We start from the raw sequence: 16,625 nt of genomic DNA, 5'->3' as shown, positions 1-16,625 counted from the left end.
ACTCTGGTGAGCTGTTTGCATTATCACTAGGTGGAGATAGTGAAGCTTAAAAAGTGAGGAAAGTGAAGTAGAAGAAGAGCAGTACTAGTGAGACATCAGCGATTTCAGAGGGAGGGGATCTGATGACATCCCGAATGACTGTTTCGTTGTAGGGGGTGTAATTAGTAGGGGCGTGGTTTGTAGTACTGCGGGATGCAGTCTGACAGATTTGGAAAGTTCTGTCAATGGTGGGGAAGAGTTAATATAAACTTCTTGTTTATTGAACATTTATAAAAAAATCAATATCACATTTGCAATCAAGTCAGTCTCCATTTACATAGCGCTATCATGCTTATATTTATGAAAACAGCTCTCTTGCTCTTGTGAAATTGCTTAATTACATGTATATGTTATTATAAAAAAACAAGATCTCATAAAAGTACTGTTTTTCAATCATATCTTGAATTTTTTGGGCATTTGTATTAATTTTGGTGACTTTTTGACACAATCCCCCTTTAATTTCTGACCATGTTGGAGTGTTTGAATCGAGATCTTTTAACGATAAATCAAGTAGCTTTAATGATTGTATAATTAAACTTTTTAAAAATGTAATTAAAATGATTAAATTACATCGAATCAGAGTTAATTTGGCACAGGATTAAAGTTCGTCTTCTGATTGGTGCAATGTGTGTGTTTGTAGTTGCTGGGAGCCCCTGATCTGCCCGCGGATTTGGTGGACTGCAGTAACACTGGCTCTGGACTCATGCTGACCAAACCACTATTGCTGAAGACCGTAAACACTGAACAAATCCTCACTGCTAAGTTCAACATTCCTGTAAGTTGCTGCTTTTATCATCATTTGCCGTCAGTGTTTTGTCAGTGTTGTCTGATTTGACTGATATTGGAAGCAGATAATCACGGGCCTTTTCCATTAAAACAAAAATCTGTTTTTTTTTTCTATCAAAAAAATTATTTTTTACTTTGCATTCAAATTTCAGTGTCTGTTTTTAGTAATGGACTATTTATTCAGCCACACTGATATGGGTTTTGAGCTGCTCGATTACAGCAAAAATCCCCAAAAAATTGGTCAATATTGTATTCACGATTATTTAACACGGTTATGAGTGGGAGATATGACCAAACCCTTATATGAGTAATTTTTATTAACAATATATCAAGTATATATTTGCTGGAAATAAAGTTGCTATGGCAATTTTTTATAATTTTGATATCACAGCAGAATACTAGACTAACTAATGTAAGGAAAAAAGTTATCAAATTATTGAAAATAAATAAACAGTCAGTAATACAATAAAAAACAAAGTACAAACACCAGGACAAATACAATAGAAAAAAAATAAGAATGAAATAAACATTGCTTTAAGTTTTTCATGCAAGTCTATAAATATTCAGCTTACTAAATTAATAAAGTAAAACACGGCATAGCCTGCACTGAAAGAATTAATCTTGCTTTGATTCTTATTAAAGCTACTAAAGTCATTCAGTCAAGAGCAGTGAGTGATTTTCTTATTTTCTTTTTATTGAATTAACATTTAAAGCTCCAGTCCGTAACTTTTTTGGGTTCAAAATGATCCAAAATAAATTTTTGAGCAAGTACATAACCAGCCAGTGATCAAAACTATCTTCTTGCCTTAGCTTGATTCAAAACGGTAAGCTTGTAATAATGTTTTTAATTCCAGTGGTACTGGTGGATTTCCGCGGGAAATTCGAGCATGTCTCTGCGTCATTACGTCACATCTGCACACATAAAGAAGAGTCTCGGCTAGTAGGCTATGTTGCGTGTGAGGATGTTGGAAGTGGAGATGTATAGCCTTTTCTCACTGCACTTGATATAATTAAACTTATTAATTTGATGGCGGATCCAGAAAGGTTCAAACGACATTCACCAGTGACAAGATTCACCCGTTGTAAAATGCAAAAGACTTCGTTCGTACTTCAGAGTGGCTACAGAAAAAAAGAGACTGCAACCGGGCCATGTGAAAACAAAGATAATATCGGAAGGGCATTAAATGTAGTCACGCAATGCTGATGTTGTTAACACTACAATTTGAGAACAAAGTATAATTTGCGCGGTTTTACGTGCCCCAGTCCGAGGGAGATTGACAGTCATGTTTAGCTTCTTCCATTTTCTAATGATTGCTCCAACAGTGGACCTTTTTTCACCAAGCTGCTTGGCAATTTCCCCGTAGCCCTTTCCAGCCTTGTGGAGGTGTACAATTTTGTCTCTAGTGTCTTTGGACAGCTCTTTGGTCTTGGCCATGTTAGTAGTTGGATTCTTACTGATTGTATGGGGTGGACAGGTGTCTTTATGCAGCTAACGACCTCAAACAGGTGCATCTAATTTAGGATAATAAATGGAGTGGAGGTGGACATTTTAAAGGCAGACTAACAGGTCTTTGAGGGTCAGAATTCTAGCTGATAGACAGGTGTTCAAATACTTATTTGCAGCTGTATCATACAAATAAATAGTTAAAAAAAAAATTTTTTTTAGATTATGTCTCTCACAGTGGACATGCACCTACGATGACAATTTCAGACCCCTCCATGATTTCCAAGTGGGAGAACTTGCAAAATAGCAGGGTGTTCAAATACTTATTTTCCTCACTGTACATTTAAACACATTCAAATGCAGTTTAGTGTGATAGTGTAATGTTAGACCAAGTGAAACAGCGCTGCGTTACCTCACAAGTTTAATTTGTCTAATATACTGACCTGTGAGTAGTAATTCTGCGTGTAGTTCGGTAGAATGAAATGTCCATATTCCTTTATATCCGCGGGACTCGCGTCGCGTGTGGAGCTGATAGCTGTCTCTTAACAATCCCGAACTGCTTCATATCACAGTCATGATAAAAACATCGATGTATTTACTCATCCATAAACATTATTAGATCGGTCGGGTTGACGACAAGATCCATAATTCTTAGCAAATGTTGCATCATCAATCTACGCCTTTGTTATTGTAAATAGGTTAACGCCCCCTAGTGGCGAAAAATTCCATACTGTCCGTTTAAGACATAACCGACTGGGTTTACGTGAATACTCGCCAAGCCCTGCATTTTGACATCGCGCAACCGAAGCTCAAAATTCACTTTGCTTATCCATGTTCCGCTTGCAGCGTGCACAGAAAGCCACTTGAGGAACAGCGCAAGTACTCTTTTATGCATTTAATAATAAGCATGTCCCATTTTATGAAACTCACCTCACATGATTTTACTGATTTGCACATTAAGTTTGGGCTTTTAAGGAGGAACGGAATAGAGCACAATATTCGTTTTATCTTGATTGTCGTATTTTCATTTGTTGGAAGCTAATATCGAATCTCATTTTCAGTTAATCACAGAGCTCTATTATAAACATCATGTGATGATGCTTGCCCCTTTTTGTGTCATCACACAAAAAATATCAATAAATTATTTTTTTTATTTTTTTGGTGAATAGTGTATATTGTTCAAAATAAGTTTTCAACTAATTCTTGTAATTGTTTTCAGTCTCCTTTGCTCATAGTAAAGTATATTAACTGTTTAATTTGCTTAAACCGTTTAACTTGATATCCACATGATTATATTTATGTGCACATAGAACCATAGAACAGTGGCGTGTGTGGAACGTCAACTGCACATCTTGCCCAGCACACAAATATCTCGTTTGGAGGTCTACAGACAGGAAGAAGGCTCTGATGATGTCATGGTGCTGCAAAATTCAGAGCGCATTGATTGGACGGCAGGAGACACACTAGGAAACCTGCACTTCAGACTGTACGATGAGGGCAATAGACTGGTTCCTCTTCTGCCAAAACTTACCAGCAAGATTAAGGTGCAAGTTTGATTATATATTTGATTTGTTTTTTGTTTCATTCAGGTTTATTTCTAGAGACTGGATCTGTTTGCACTAACATACTATTGTACTCATTTGTGTGTAAGATGTGTGTCTTTGTGCTTGTCTTGCAGGTGAATTGGACCTCAAATTTAAATGCAGAAGAACTTTCTCAGGGAAGACTGCCACAGTTATGTGTCCCACCTCAAGCACAGAGAGAGCATTACTACAATGTGTCTTTCCAGGACCAGCACATGGTCAACATGTCATTCTTTATTGTGTAAGCTACACACATGTGCTGTTTATGACTGTTTTTCATTATATACCTAAATATTCTTGCAGAAGCATATCTCTATACTGTATGTGTCTCTCCAAAGGCCTCGTCCAGATGAGCCTGAGCGTTTGCGGGTCAACCTCAGTGAGTCGTCTGTCAAAATGGGCGAAATTCTGTCAGGAAACATATGTAAGTACCATCTATAGGTTTCGTCATAATTCATAATAATAATAATTTGATTTGCATTGACCGCCGCAAGAACCTCCATTGCCTGGTAGAAACATGTAATATAAAAGACTACTTTCAAATACATAAACAAATCTTACTGACCTCAATCTTTTGAACGTTAGTGCAAGTTTGTAACACAAATCTATTGAATGACTTCAGGCAACTTGTGATATAGCACTCAAGTTGTATGATCTACTGTTATGAAACTCTCCTGATACTTTATGTTGCTTTTGCTAAAGCATCAGACTTGGTTAATTGTAATTGAGTGGAGAAGAGTACATTGGTCAAAACTGCTTCTTCTATGATCCACAGATGAAAGAAATTCATGTGTTTGGAAAGCCTTGTAAAAAAGAAGTAAACTTTAGCATACTTTAAAAAAAGAGTGCATATCACGAAAATAATATATTTTACATTCAGTTCACACTTAAGTGTATTCTTAATTATAAAACTGTTTGTTCCAGTCCTTGATTCTGATTGGTCAATAGCCAATATGTCAATAATGTTTTCAGACACTTGATTGCATATTAATTGCACTTAAATAAAATTGTATTATAGTTTAAATTTATATTTAATACAATAAGTTGAACTTTAGATTGCCTTTTGACCCACTTAAGTTGTTAAGTACATCTTTATATTATGTAATTTCATAATTCTATTGTCTTGTTTACTGCCGAATGTACTGACAGGCATTTATGATAAAATAAAGTGTACTTTAATGTAATTTCTATTAAAACTAAATGTGTGTCGCTTAACAGACACTTCATGTGTAGATCAATCAGAAGTTTTGTGATTGTTAAAGAAGATTAAACTTCTATTTCCCTCTCAGATGTAGAAGTGATTGATCAGCACGGGAATAAAACAGACTGTCTAAATGCTGAAAATGTGAAGACTTTGAGTGTGTCTGCGGATGACCTGGATAAAGAAACTCTGGTCGTAGAATGGCAGGTAAACAACCACAGGCACAAACAAATGGACATTTTTATCACTAAAAATGACATTAAAACAAATCAGACTACTTCAAATGCGAAATTGTTGTTTGTATGTGTAATACAGGGTTTGAAATTAGCACCAACCAAATGCGGGTTAATTTTCTATTTGTCCAGTGAATTTCGCAGTGCCATGAGTCACTTTGCCTGATGATTGTTTTATTACATCTTAATTATTTTAATAATTATTATTTTTGAATTGTAAAATTGTATTAATTATTTGTGTTTGTATCCTGTGGCACAGAGAACCTCTGAGTTACACCACGTACAGTAATGAAACTGTAAACACTTTTTGGCAGAGGTCACCTTTGTTTATAGTTTTAAAATTAATTATATATTTGACTTGTAGTTTAGTTATAGAAACTTCTATAACATAAATTGTTCTTGATTTGCATTCTGCCAGCCAATCACTTTGTGTACTACATGGCATGAGATTAAATATTTTTTAATATTTTTAAAATAGTTTTATGCATTTATTTGATTGCCACCATTTGTGACTATACATTTGTAGAAATGTAGAAACAAATAAAACCGACAACAGTATTTTTGAAAAAATTGAAACATTAGACCATTATTGTAAAAAAATTTTTAAAAAAATACATGTACATACTTTTTGATTATTAAAATTGAGTTAAATCATTAAATCCAGTAATATTAAAATGGAAAACACGGAAGTTGGGGGAAAAAATAAAACTCAATTTATGAAACGTACATGAAATTTATTTTTTGTAACGTTTTTAATACATTAATCCAGAATAAACAAAGTCCCTTTTAAGGAAAGTCTGTTCACTCGGCGGCTTTATTTGCAACTCCTCCGGGCAACTATTTCAGGCATCCATGATCAAGTCCTATCTATTTGAATAGAGGAATCCTGAAATTTCAAAAATTGTTTGCTGAACTCACAATTAAAGGGGAAATTGGCAACTATTTCAACTTAATAAAGCAGCCAGTACGCACGCGCAGTCCTAAACGCAAGTTTCAAAACACTGACTGTTTCTATAGCAACCGGAAGCTTCTAACGGCAGCTGCAGTGACCAATCGGCGATTGGCTCTTTTTTTTAGAAAGCGAGATTTATTCCTCCATGTTGTCTGCTGCACTTTCTCCCATTCATAAGTAATATGAGTGCACTGTATTTCTATCTTTAAGTCTTAAAAAATCAAAAACAAACTGATTTTTCTTGCAAAAATGTACGTCTTTATTTTTTTATTTTAGCATTTCATCTTTTATTTTTTTATTTTAGCATTTCATTTGTATGCCTTTTTTTTCAGGCCAGTACTGGAAAATTGTCCGTACGCGGTGTCCGGTTCAGGACAGGATCTCTTGGCCCAAAAAAGTTGTACTTTAAATATCAGGACATGGAGGAATTTGTGCGGATTGAAGTTACTGCGGGACATCCGGCAAAGATAATTTTACTGGAGAAGCCAGAGATAGTATGTCACACATTTGAAATGCAATAAAATAAATTCATGAATTCAGAATATAATGCATAATAATATATTTTTGTATTCATAATACAAAACTTGTCTCTTTAGCCTTTCCAGGTCATGAATGGCCATGGCTTGGACACACCATTGGTCATGCAGCTGTGTGATAAATGGGGAAATCCTTCACCAGATCAGCGGGTTGAGATTGAGATGAAGACTCTGTACTCAGAGTTAAAGGTACAGTTGAGGGAAGGGAGGCTGGTGGATTTGTGTTGACAAACATTTATTAAGTGTGCTTGCTGAAAGCAGCACACTTATTGTTCTTCTTAAGTTTTCTTCTTATTATTAAGTGTGCTTGCTGAAAGCAGCACACTTATTGTTCTTAAGTTTTCTTCTTCTTCTTCTTCTTCTTCTTCTTCTTATTATTCCTGGGAGAAAATTTTTGGCCAGCTCCTGCGCCTAGGCCTTTTGAGACAGAGACACCGTTCCAACTTTAAAACGTCCGGTCAGTACTGGTGTAAGTTGCTCGCGAAGATGACATCACGAGTCCATGTCGTTCGTCCGCAATATTGGATTGAACAGAAAGCGAAACTAAATTTTCACAGGTCACAAATTTGGTCCGAACTTTACGAAACTGGACGTACACGATCCTTGGACCAAGCCTCACAAAAGTTACTAGAAGGATTTTTGATTTTCGGAAGCGTTTGCCCGTCACAGCCAAACGAAACCAACGGTGTAGTCGCCAAAACAGGAAGTAGTTCATATTTCAGGAACGCTGTCACGTATCGAAACCAAACTTTGTACATTAACTCGAGACTCCAATGTTGAGGATGTACAAGATAAAAAATTAAAAAAAAACATTCCAAAATTTTACATCATTTGGCAAACCCCCCCCCAGCTATTTGGCCAGCTCCTGCGCCTAGGCCCTTTGAGACAGAGACACCGTTCCAACTTTAAAACGTCCGGTCAGTACTGGTGTAAGTTGCTTGCGAAGATGACATCACGAGTCCATGTCGTTCGTCCGCAATATTGGACTGAACAGAAAGCGAAACTAAATTTTCACAGGTCACAAATTTGGTCCGAACTTTACGAAACTGGACGTACATGATCCTTGGACCAAGCCTCACAAAAGTTACTAGAAGGATTTTTGATTTTCGGAAGCGTTTGCCCGTCACAGCCAAACGAAATCAGCGGCGTAGTCGCCAAACAGGAAGTCGTCCATATCTCAGGAACTCTGTCACGTATAGAAACCAAACTTTGTACATTAACTCGAGACTCCAATGTGAGGATGCACAAGATCTGATTTTTTTTGTATTTTTTTTTATTTTTTTTATTTCAGGCTAATTGACAAACCCATTTACCTATATCTATGCAAAAGTTTCACCTCACACTTTTAATGTTAATGCATTTAGACAGTAGGTGGCACTGTTGTATTACATTTCACAGAGCTGCCAAGTCAGTGTATAGACTGCATTCGTTTTTACTAGGTTTGTCTTAATAAATGCAGGGCCTGAGTTTCGTTTTTTGCATCGGTCTAATTTAATCATCTTCATTTATTAATATATACAGATTTGTATGCATGAATTGTGCATTTCCAGTTCTCAAAACAGTTAATAACAACAACAACAAAAAAACTTTATACAAAATACATCATGCTCTTCTTCGCTAACCGAACAGACAATTCATTGTCTGTGGCTGTGTTTGTGCGCACGGGAAATATGCTGCGCATAACAATAGAAAACAAGGAGAAATGCGCAGTCACATGCTCAAACAATCAACAACGTCGCTCTAGAGGTGCGTTGTGCACTGCGAAGTGGACATCACAGGGTATTACGCCATCTTAAATGAGATTCCAATCCGAAGGGAGCGAACATGTTCAGTTCGAAGGGCACTGCGCACGGCATAGGGAATAAGGGAACATCGATACATCACTTCACAGGAAGTGGAGAGCGATGATCACCCAACTGTCATTTCGCGCACCACGTCATCACCAGTCAGAACGGTCATAACTAACGATGGAGGAGTTTACGTATGTGTAAGTATTCATACATTTCGCCATTGTTATACAAATGACAGTATTTTAACGGTTATTGTTGTGAATATTACATATACTACTTTTGATGATTATAATTTACCTCAGTGAATGCAGCCAGCTTAGCTAGTTTGTGAAGTAAAGTGATTTTATTTTAGGTAGTTGCAAAATAGTGCAATATATAATTGTAAATATATAATATAATAATAAAAATTAAAATATGAATGTAGTCCTATATATATTTATGTTATATCATAATCTGCGCGACCCCGTCGTTGACTTTCTTTGATGACGTTTGCAGGGCATTTCAAATGAGCGGTTATTGTCAGTAAAGTCCACTTCAACTGATATACCGTGCTCAGGGAGTAGGGGAGCAGTGAACACTGCGTATGGACCCTGTCGAATGGAACGCACATTAGATGTGTAAAAACAAGTGGAAAGCGCGAGCGCGCCGCTGTCTCCTTTCCACAAGCGCTTGCTGTCCCGTGGCGTCTGTCGTTGCTATGCAACCATGAACTGCACTCTCCATGATGACAAGGAAGTATCAGCAAAAGATTAATTGATTTCTAGCCCTTGCATTAGCTTTACTACTAGATATATTTATGGAGATGAAAAATAATAAGGCGCCCTGTACAGCGATGATCAGCTGTTCGGCTGAACATTCAATGTTGTTATGCTGCAAGCTGATCAGTTGGTTCGTTGCTGCCGCGCTCTATCACTCGCACACCATAAAGAGCAAATTGTTTTTTAATGTTTCAATTTAGTGATTAAAATGACATAATTTGGAAGCGGATCATTTCTTCACAAACAGCTCATTATGACTCAGTGTTAGAATGCTGCACCTACACACGATAGTGTGAATAAGATCAGCGCAATGCAGACCACTGCATTGACAGCGTGATATGATCTGTCTATGGCCAGGGCTCAGCGGAAGACAGAAAATGCCGGTCCAGCGCTGATTGAGGAATTAAATTCGAAAATAAAAGACAGTTCGACATCTTTTTTCTCGCATCTGTGAATTTATTTTTTAATCATTTGCTCTGAGATGAAGCGAATATATTTGTGCGGGAATTTCTCGCACTATAAAAGCTAACCTTGTGGGAATGGTTTAAATTATGCGCAATCCCCACATTTCCGCACCAAAATTCAAGCCCTGAATAGGCAGCAGGATGTGTAACTCTAGCATATGGCGCATATGTCATATAAAGTTAGGCAAGGCCAAACAGCGTTATCCATGTTGTTGCGATTGCATCGCTAGAATAAGCTAATAGTGAAACTGATAGCGTTTTTCATTTAATTACAATATGAGGACTGACGGTAGGCTATAAAAATCAGCGTTTCTTTGTAGGTGATGACAACCATCTTGACAGCAGCAATCAAAGCATCGCTAATTACGGTAGACCTTAATTTGAGATAGTAAATTTGTTCCTAATCAAAGGGAACACTCAACCACAGAACAGCTGGGTGAGTTTTGTATTGGCTTATTGGATACAGTAAATTAAGACTGTCAACTTCTTTTCAATACTATTTCTTCACCTAAAACACTCCCACTCTCTGCTGTATATTCATAACCAATTATTTCAAAACCAACAACCAAGCCACATAAACAATGCCATTGGCACTAGTCTACATTGCAGACATGTCTCTTAATGCACATAACTTTTCACCTTTTTGCACAATCTTGAAAAAAGTACTATTGTTGAAATTCTCAGATCAAGCAAACTTCAACGCACCCTTATCCACTACCTGCTAACGTTAGTGCACTGCACCCGAGCAAGCACACTTTGCAGTTCCCCCGGAAATGCATTTTTCTAGTTTTTGACTGTTCTTGGAAAGTACTTTTTTTTCTGAACATACAGTATACAACAGAGGTGAGTAAACCCCTGTGCAATATCACTAAAATGCCAAAAGATACAAAATTGTATCACCTCTGTTGACAACTAGAGTATTTTCTCTAATTAAAGAGGCTACATGCAACTTTTTCCCCAAAATAAACGTAACAATAGCCTTTTTATTTGACCATTTATGACTCAAACATCTCCTGATGAGCATACTGACACCTTGTCAGCTCACAGTGGGTGCACCTATAAGCCTGTATCCTATTTTTCCTATTTTCTGTCGGGTCGGATTTTTCGCGCGCTGTCTGCGGATGTGACGTCAAGCGCGTTCATGTTAAACGTTTCAGATCACTCTGCCACCACCGCTAGTCAGCAAACAAACTTAGTTTCTCAAACAATATATGTATTTGACTGTTCTTACCTCTGTAAACATAATGTTGACTTCTTTGCAGCGGATGACTTGTGAAGTGTGCACGTACGAGAGCGAGCAGAAAGGAAGAGCAGTTCCGTTTTTTGGCCACAGGTGTCAGTCGCGAGTTTAAATTTCAGAAAATCGCATGTAGCCTCTTTAACCCTCTGAGGTCGACAAACGCGCCGACGCGTTTTGCCGGATTTTCTCCACATTGTAGCACTATAAACTTAAATTACTCCATCATTTATGGTCATACAGAAAAAAGAAATATAAAAAAAGAATCTGTGATATTTCTCCTTTTGTATGTGTCCACTTACAATCAAATCAAAACATTGTGCTTTTGTAAAATAAAGAAAATAAACAGGGTGTGCGTTCTGCCTCTCCGTCGCGGTGAACTTTTTTTTCTTGAGCACGTCTATAAACTGAAACAAAACTCAGCGAATACTTGTCACACATTTATGAGCCATATACCTTTATAAACATTTAAGTGTGTACTTTTAAATGATCGGATTCAAAACGAAAACAAATATTCTCTGTTTAAGTAATTTGTATAAAACCAACAAGATGTCCAGCTTCTCAAACGCTTGCTCATTACAGTTAATTTGGCCACGCCTACTCGCGCAAAAGATATTCACATGCAAATCTCCACATGGAACGCGAACGCGCTCGTTACCTCAACAACAAAACACTTCACTTCACTTTTCGTCGAGTTTGAAAGACGTGCCTGAGCTTACATTGGATTTAGGCTACCTCAGAAGAAGAAGAACGCGATTTGAAGACAAGAAAGATAAGGTAAGAAATTCTTACATAGCCTAGTTTGTTATTGTTGCATAAATGTCACGTTGCAGCTGAACTGTTGCTAGATATATGGGGAATATTATAATATTTAGACCCGTGTTTACTGTGTTTGTGGATATCTGCTCAAACATAGATATGTTTATGGTAACCATAATGTTTTATATTTGAGAGTGATCGCGTTTGAATGTATCATATTTTGCAAGCGATCGCGTTTGAATGTATCATATTTTGCAAGCGATCGCGTTTGAATGTATCATATTTTGCAAGCGATCGCGTTTGAATGTATCATATGTGTTTACTGTGTTTGTGGATATCTGCTCAAACATAGATATGTTTATGGTAACCATAATGTTTTATATTTGAGAGTGATCGCGTTTGAATGTATCATATTTTGCAAGCGATCGCGTTTGAATGTATCATATTTTGCAAGCGATCGCGTTTGAATGTATCATATTTTGGATGAAAGCAAAACGCACCAAATGGCTTCATGTTTTTATTATTATCTCATTTCATATCATCATAACGGATGGAAACATTTGAAGTAACATGATAATCAATATATTTTTCTCTAGCTTCTTTTGGAAGATTTATAGGCTGCTATAGGTTATTTATTGTTATTATTATTTTATCCGCACTGCGCATATACCTTATGCCTACAAGGCACAACAAACCTGGTGTTCATTATATTATATATCGTTGGAAACGTGTGTGTGTGTGTGTATTCTGTGAATTTTAAAAAGGAATTTTAAAAAGCAATTTTAACCAGAAAAATCTAATATTTATTTCCAAAATCGTGCAGGCCTTTCTCTTGATATCAGTATGTTCACTTTTTTTTTTTCAGGTCCCAGATGCCACTGAGGACTTCAACATTCACATGAGTCTCAGTACGTGAACATGGTAAAGTGAAAATCTTGGAAATGAAAGGTATGTACAATGTTTTTAGGAATGGCACAAAGGTCTCTGTCTTTGAAGTGCTTTTTTGGCATTTGTTGTGTATCTTTGGATTATGTTGTGTTGTAAATAAATCCAAACAATTTAAAAGCCATTATTTTTTAAATCTCCTCATTTACAGTATTGTGCAAGGTTGCTCAGAATGATAGGGGCCTGATAGCTCCTAATAGGGCCGTTAGGGGAGGTTCTTTGTCTTTCTCAGGTGAGAAAAGCTTACATATTAATGAGCTCTCGCATAAGGCTTTTTCACACAAAACACGTCGTAAAATTTTTAAATCAATATATTGTCTTATCTGAATGAGCAGTCAGGGTGATTTTCACATAGTTTTGCAGCAAATATTCTAGGCTACGTCATACAATTTTCAAAAGTCTTGTGAAGAAATAATCAGTATGGGTTTCATGGCCTTATTTCAGTGAGAATTTTTTTTTGTATTTTCAAAAACCACGCATAAATGTCATTATCTCAAAACTACAAACTTTTACATACATGCTGCTGATATATTATTGTAGCAGAGTTTGTGCTGAATACAGTGTAATTAGACTTTAGCCATGAAAATGTCACAAGTAACAGAAATAACCAGAAATGTCAGAGCATGTCAGAACACCTCCAGGGCCCAGAAAACAGCTCAGACCTCAGAGGGTTAACAATCAAAAAACAAATGCTTTAGAAAGACTATGTTGAAAATACAGGCCCCAAAGTAAAAACTCAATGCAAAAAATGTGATTTGTGATCACTGACATACAATTCACTATGTCTGATCACTGAAACCTGTGATTTCCTCATTGCATGAATGTGAAACATAAAATTACCATCACTTTCTAATTTTTGGACTGTTTGCATTTCTGCGTCATGGCTTCACATGAAAAAAACTAATCAAAACAAAAGTTCCTACAGAGTAGGACCTGAAAATCTAAACTGAGTTTGTATCTTAACATAAGAGCTCATTCCCTACTGATCAACCTGGATGTAATGCAATTACTGTATTTAGGTGATACAATTTTTGAATCATTTTTATTTTTCTCTTTCAGATAAAATCCTCAGTGATGAGTCAGCCTGTAGATTCAGAAGGAAAAGCTTGCTTCATACTAGAAAGCATAAGTGGTCCAAAGTAAGTACATATTTAGCTCTATGAATTCAACTTTACAAATTTCTACAGCTTCTAACTGATCAACATGATGATAACCTGAAAAGCCAGTTCAACACATCATTTACTGAACACAAGCAACTTTTACTTTATTATTTATACTTTTTTTTTTTTTTAATCATGAGTATTAAATATACATCAGGCTTTTGAGGCACATTTGTTCATCTCTTAATCTCATTGCTATACTGATCTCACTGATTTTCATTACAAACTATAAGGATTTCATCTTACTTTTTGGCCATATAAATATCAGCATCTGCACCAAATTGTTTTCTTCAGTTTATTTTTATTTTATTTATTTCAAGCAAATAGTGTGACAACAGAAAAGATACACAATAATAATAATAATAATAATAACTTAGAATGAAATTGAAGTTTTTTTTCCTATGAGTATGAGCTGCCTTTTCTTCTATATCAGTGTTCCGACTTTTGGGTTGCGACCCACCGGTTGAGAAACATTATCCTATATTGTACTCTATGAGCCATAAAAGCCTGATGTATCAAAACTCAAAAAAAAAATAAAAAATGCAACACACATGCAAACTTTTTGTTTTTTTAACAGTTTGTCTAAAGGCTCAATAAACTATTCCATTTTATTTATTTATTTATTTTTACATGCTATTTTAAATACTGCAAATAGTAAAAAAAAACAAATACACTGTTGTCCTTCTCTCTTTCACTGTCTCTTTCTCTCACTCTCTTTTTCTTTTATAGAGGGGAGCATCATTTGGATTTCAGGGGAAGTTTTGGCAGAAAAGATATTCCAGGGCCAGTAATAAAACTAAATGTGATTCCTGATCCCAACAAACCTGTTGAGCTCTGCATTAATTATGACAGCGCAGCCACCTTATGTGCAGGAGATGTCTTTCCAGGTGTGTGTGGATGCATAGTAAAGCCTTTATTGTAATACGAGTATAGGGTACTATGTGAATCACATTTTTCTATTGTCTGAAGTTTTTACAGTGGTTGTGATGCCTGAAGAGGGTGGGCCAGTGAGAAACATCTGCCCAGCAAACCTATCAATGCTGCTCTGGAAAGGCATAGCTTCAGGGTTATGTCCACCCGCTACAGTGAGTGAAAAAACAAATTCACAATATTTTTCATAACCCTCCAACGTTTTTTTTAAAATTGGTCACACCTTGGCTGCTCGCAGGTTTTGACCAGGAAGTTTGTAAAATTAGAAAATTAGAAATTATACAATCAGATATATATTTAGACATTCTAATTGTTTTTTCATTGTTAAGTATCTTAATCATTTTGAAGTGTCATTTTTGCAATAATGCAATGCAGTATAACATCTGTAATAGTGTGCAAATCTTTTCCACTCTGGATGTTTTATAGACTCACTATTTCATTCCTATGTGTTTGCTGATACATAGATTTTATTCAGCACATATTTAAAAACAATTGCTCTGAGTTAAGAGACTTACCCATTAATTTCCTTTGGTCGGTCAGTTTTGACAGTGAACCACAAAGGTCTGACTTTTTTTTCTTTCTTTTTTTGACCTTTTTTTTTTTTTTAAATCACAAAAATGTAACCTTTCAGTGAAGTAAAACAATTAATTATTAAATGTTTCTCTAATACACATTGGCCACAATAATGGCACCCTTTTATTCAATACTTTTTGCAACCTCATTTTGCCAAGATACAGTGAGGAAAATAAGTATTTGAACACCCTGCTATTTTGCAAGTTCTCCCACTTGGAAATCATGGAGGGGTCTGAAATTGTCATCGTAGGTGCATGTCCACTGTGAGAGACATAATCTAAAAAAATAAATCCAGAAATCACAATATATGATTTTTTAACTATTTATTTGTATGATACAGCTGCAAATAAGTATTTGAACACCTGTCTATCAGCTAGAATTCTGACCCTCAAAGACCTGTTAGTCTGCCTTTAAAATGTCCACCTCCACTCCATTTATTATCCTAAATTAGATGCACCTGTTTGAGGTCGTTAGCTGCATAAAGACACCTGTCCACCCCATACAATCAGTAAGAATCCAACTACTAACATGGCCAAGACCAAAGAGCTGTCCAAAGACACTAGAGACAAAATTGTACACCTCCACAAGGCTGGAAAGGGCTACGGGGAAATTGCCAAGCAGCTTGGTGAAAAAAGGTCCACTGTTGGAGCAATCATTAGAAAATGGAAGAAGCTAAACATGACTGTCAATCTCCCTCGGACTGGGGCTCCATGCAAGATCTCACCTCGTGGGGTCTCAATGATCCTAAGAAAGGTGAGAAATCAGCCCAGAACTACACGGGAGGAGCTGGTCAATGACCTGAAAAGAGCTGGGACCACCGTTTCCAAGGTTACTGTTGGTAATACACTAAGACGTCATGGTTTGAAATCATGCATGGCACGGAAGGTTCCCCTGCTTAAACCAGCACATGTCAAGGCCCGTCTTAAGTTTGCCAGTGACCATTTGGATGATCCAGAGGGGTCATGGGAGAAAGTCATGTGGTCAGAAGAGACCAAAATAGAACTTTTTGGTCATAATTCCACTAAACGTGTTTGGAGGAAGAAGAATGATGAGTACCATCCCAAGAACACCATCCCTACTGTGAAGCATGGGGGTGGTAGCATCATGCTTTGGGGGTGTTTTTCTGCACATGGGACAGGGCGACTGCACTGTATTAAGGAGAGGATGACCGGGGCCATGTATTGCGAGATTTTGGGGAACAACCTCCTTCCCTCAGTTAGAGCATTGAAGATGGG

General features: G+C 36.6%; 1 protein-coding gene across 2 annotated transcripts in view; it reads left to right on the top strand.

The window, feature by feature from the left end:
- Positions 1 to 16,625, top strand: part of smchd1 (structural maintenance of chromosomes flexible hinge domain containing 1) — a 72,669-nt gene that overhangs the window by 33,271 nt on the left and 22,773 nt on the right. For both annotated transcript variants that reach the window (XM_084109412.1, XM_084109411.1), the window contains 10 exons: positions 680 to 814; positions 3,580 to 3,813; positions 3,948 to 4,093; positions 4,191 to 4,276; positions 5,142 to 5,260; positions 6,571 to 6,732; positions 6,835 to 6,963; positions 13,787 to 13,866; positions 14,617 to 14,774; positions 14,857 to 14,972. In XM_084109412.1, coding sequence (XP_083965538.1) covers positions 680 to 814; positions 3,580 to 3,813; positions 3,948 to 4,093; positions 4,191 to 4,276; positions 5,142 to 5,260; positions 6,571 to 6,732; positions 6,835 to 6,963; positions 13,787 to 13,866; positions 14,617 to 14,774; positions 14,857 to 14,972 — 1,365 coding nt within the window. The remainder of the gene's footprint in view (positions 1 to 679; positions 815 to 3,579; positions 3,814 to 3,947; positions 4,094 to 4,190; positions 4,277 to 5,141; positions 5,261 to 6,570; positions 6,733 to 6,834; positions 6,964 to 13,786; positions 13,867 to 14,616; positions 14,775 to 14,856; positions 14,973 to 16,625) is intronic.

The sequence above is a fragment of the Abramis brama genome (genome assembly GCF_963993115.1).
Source record: "Abramis brama genome assembly, chromosome: 3".
Taxonomy (NCBI): domain Eukaryota; kingdom Metazoa; phylum Chordata; class Actinopteri; order Cypriniformes; family Leuciscidae; genus Abramis; species Abramis brama.
This window is presented reverse-complemented; position numbering and strand designations above follow the sequence as displayed.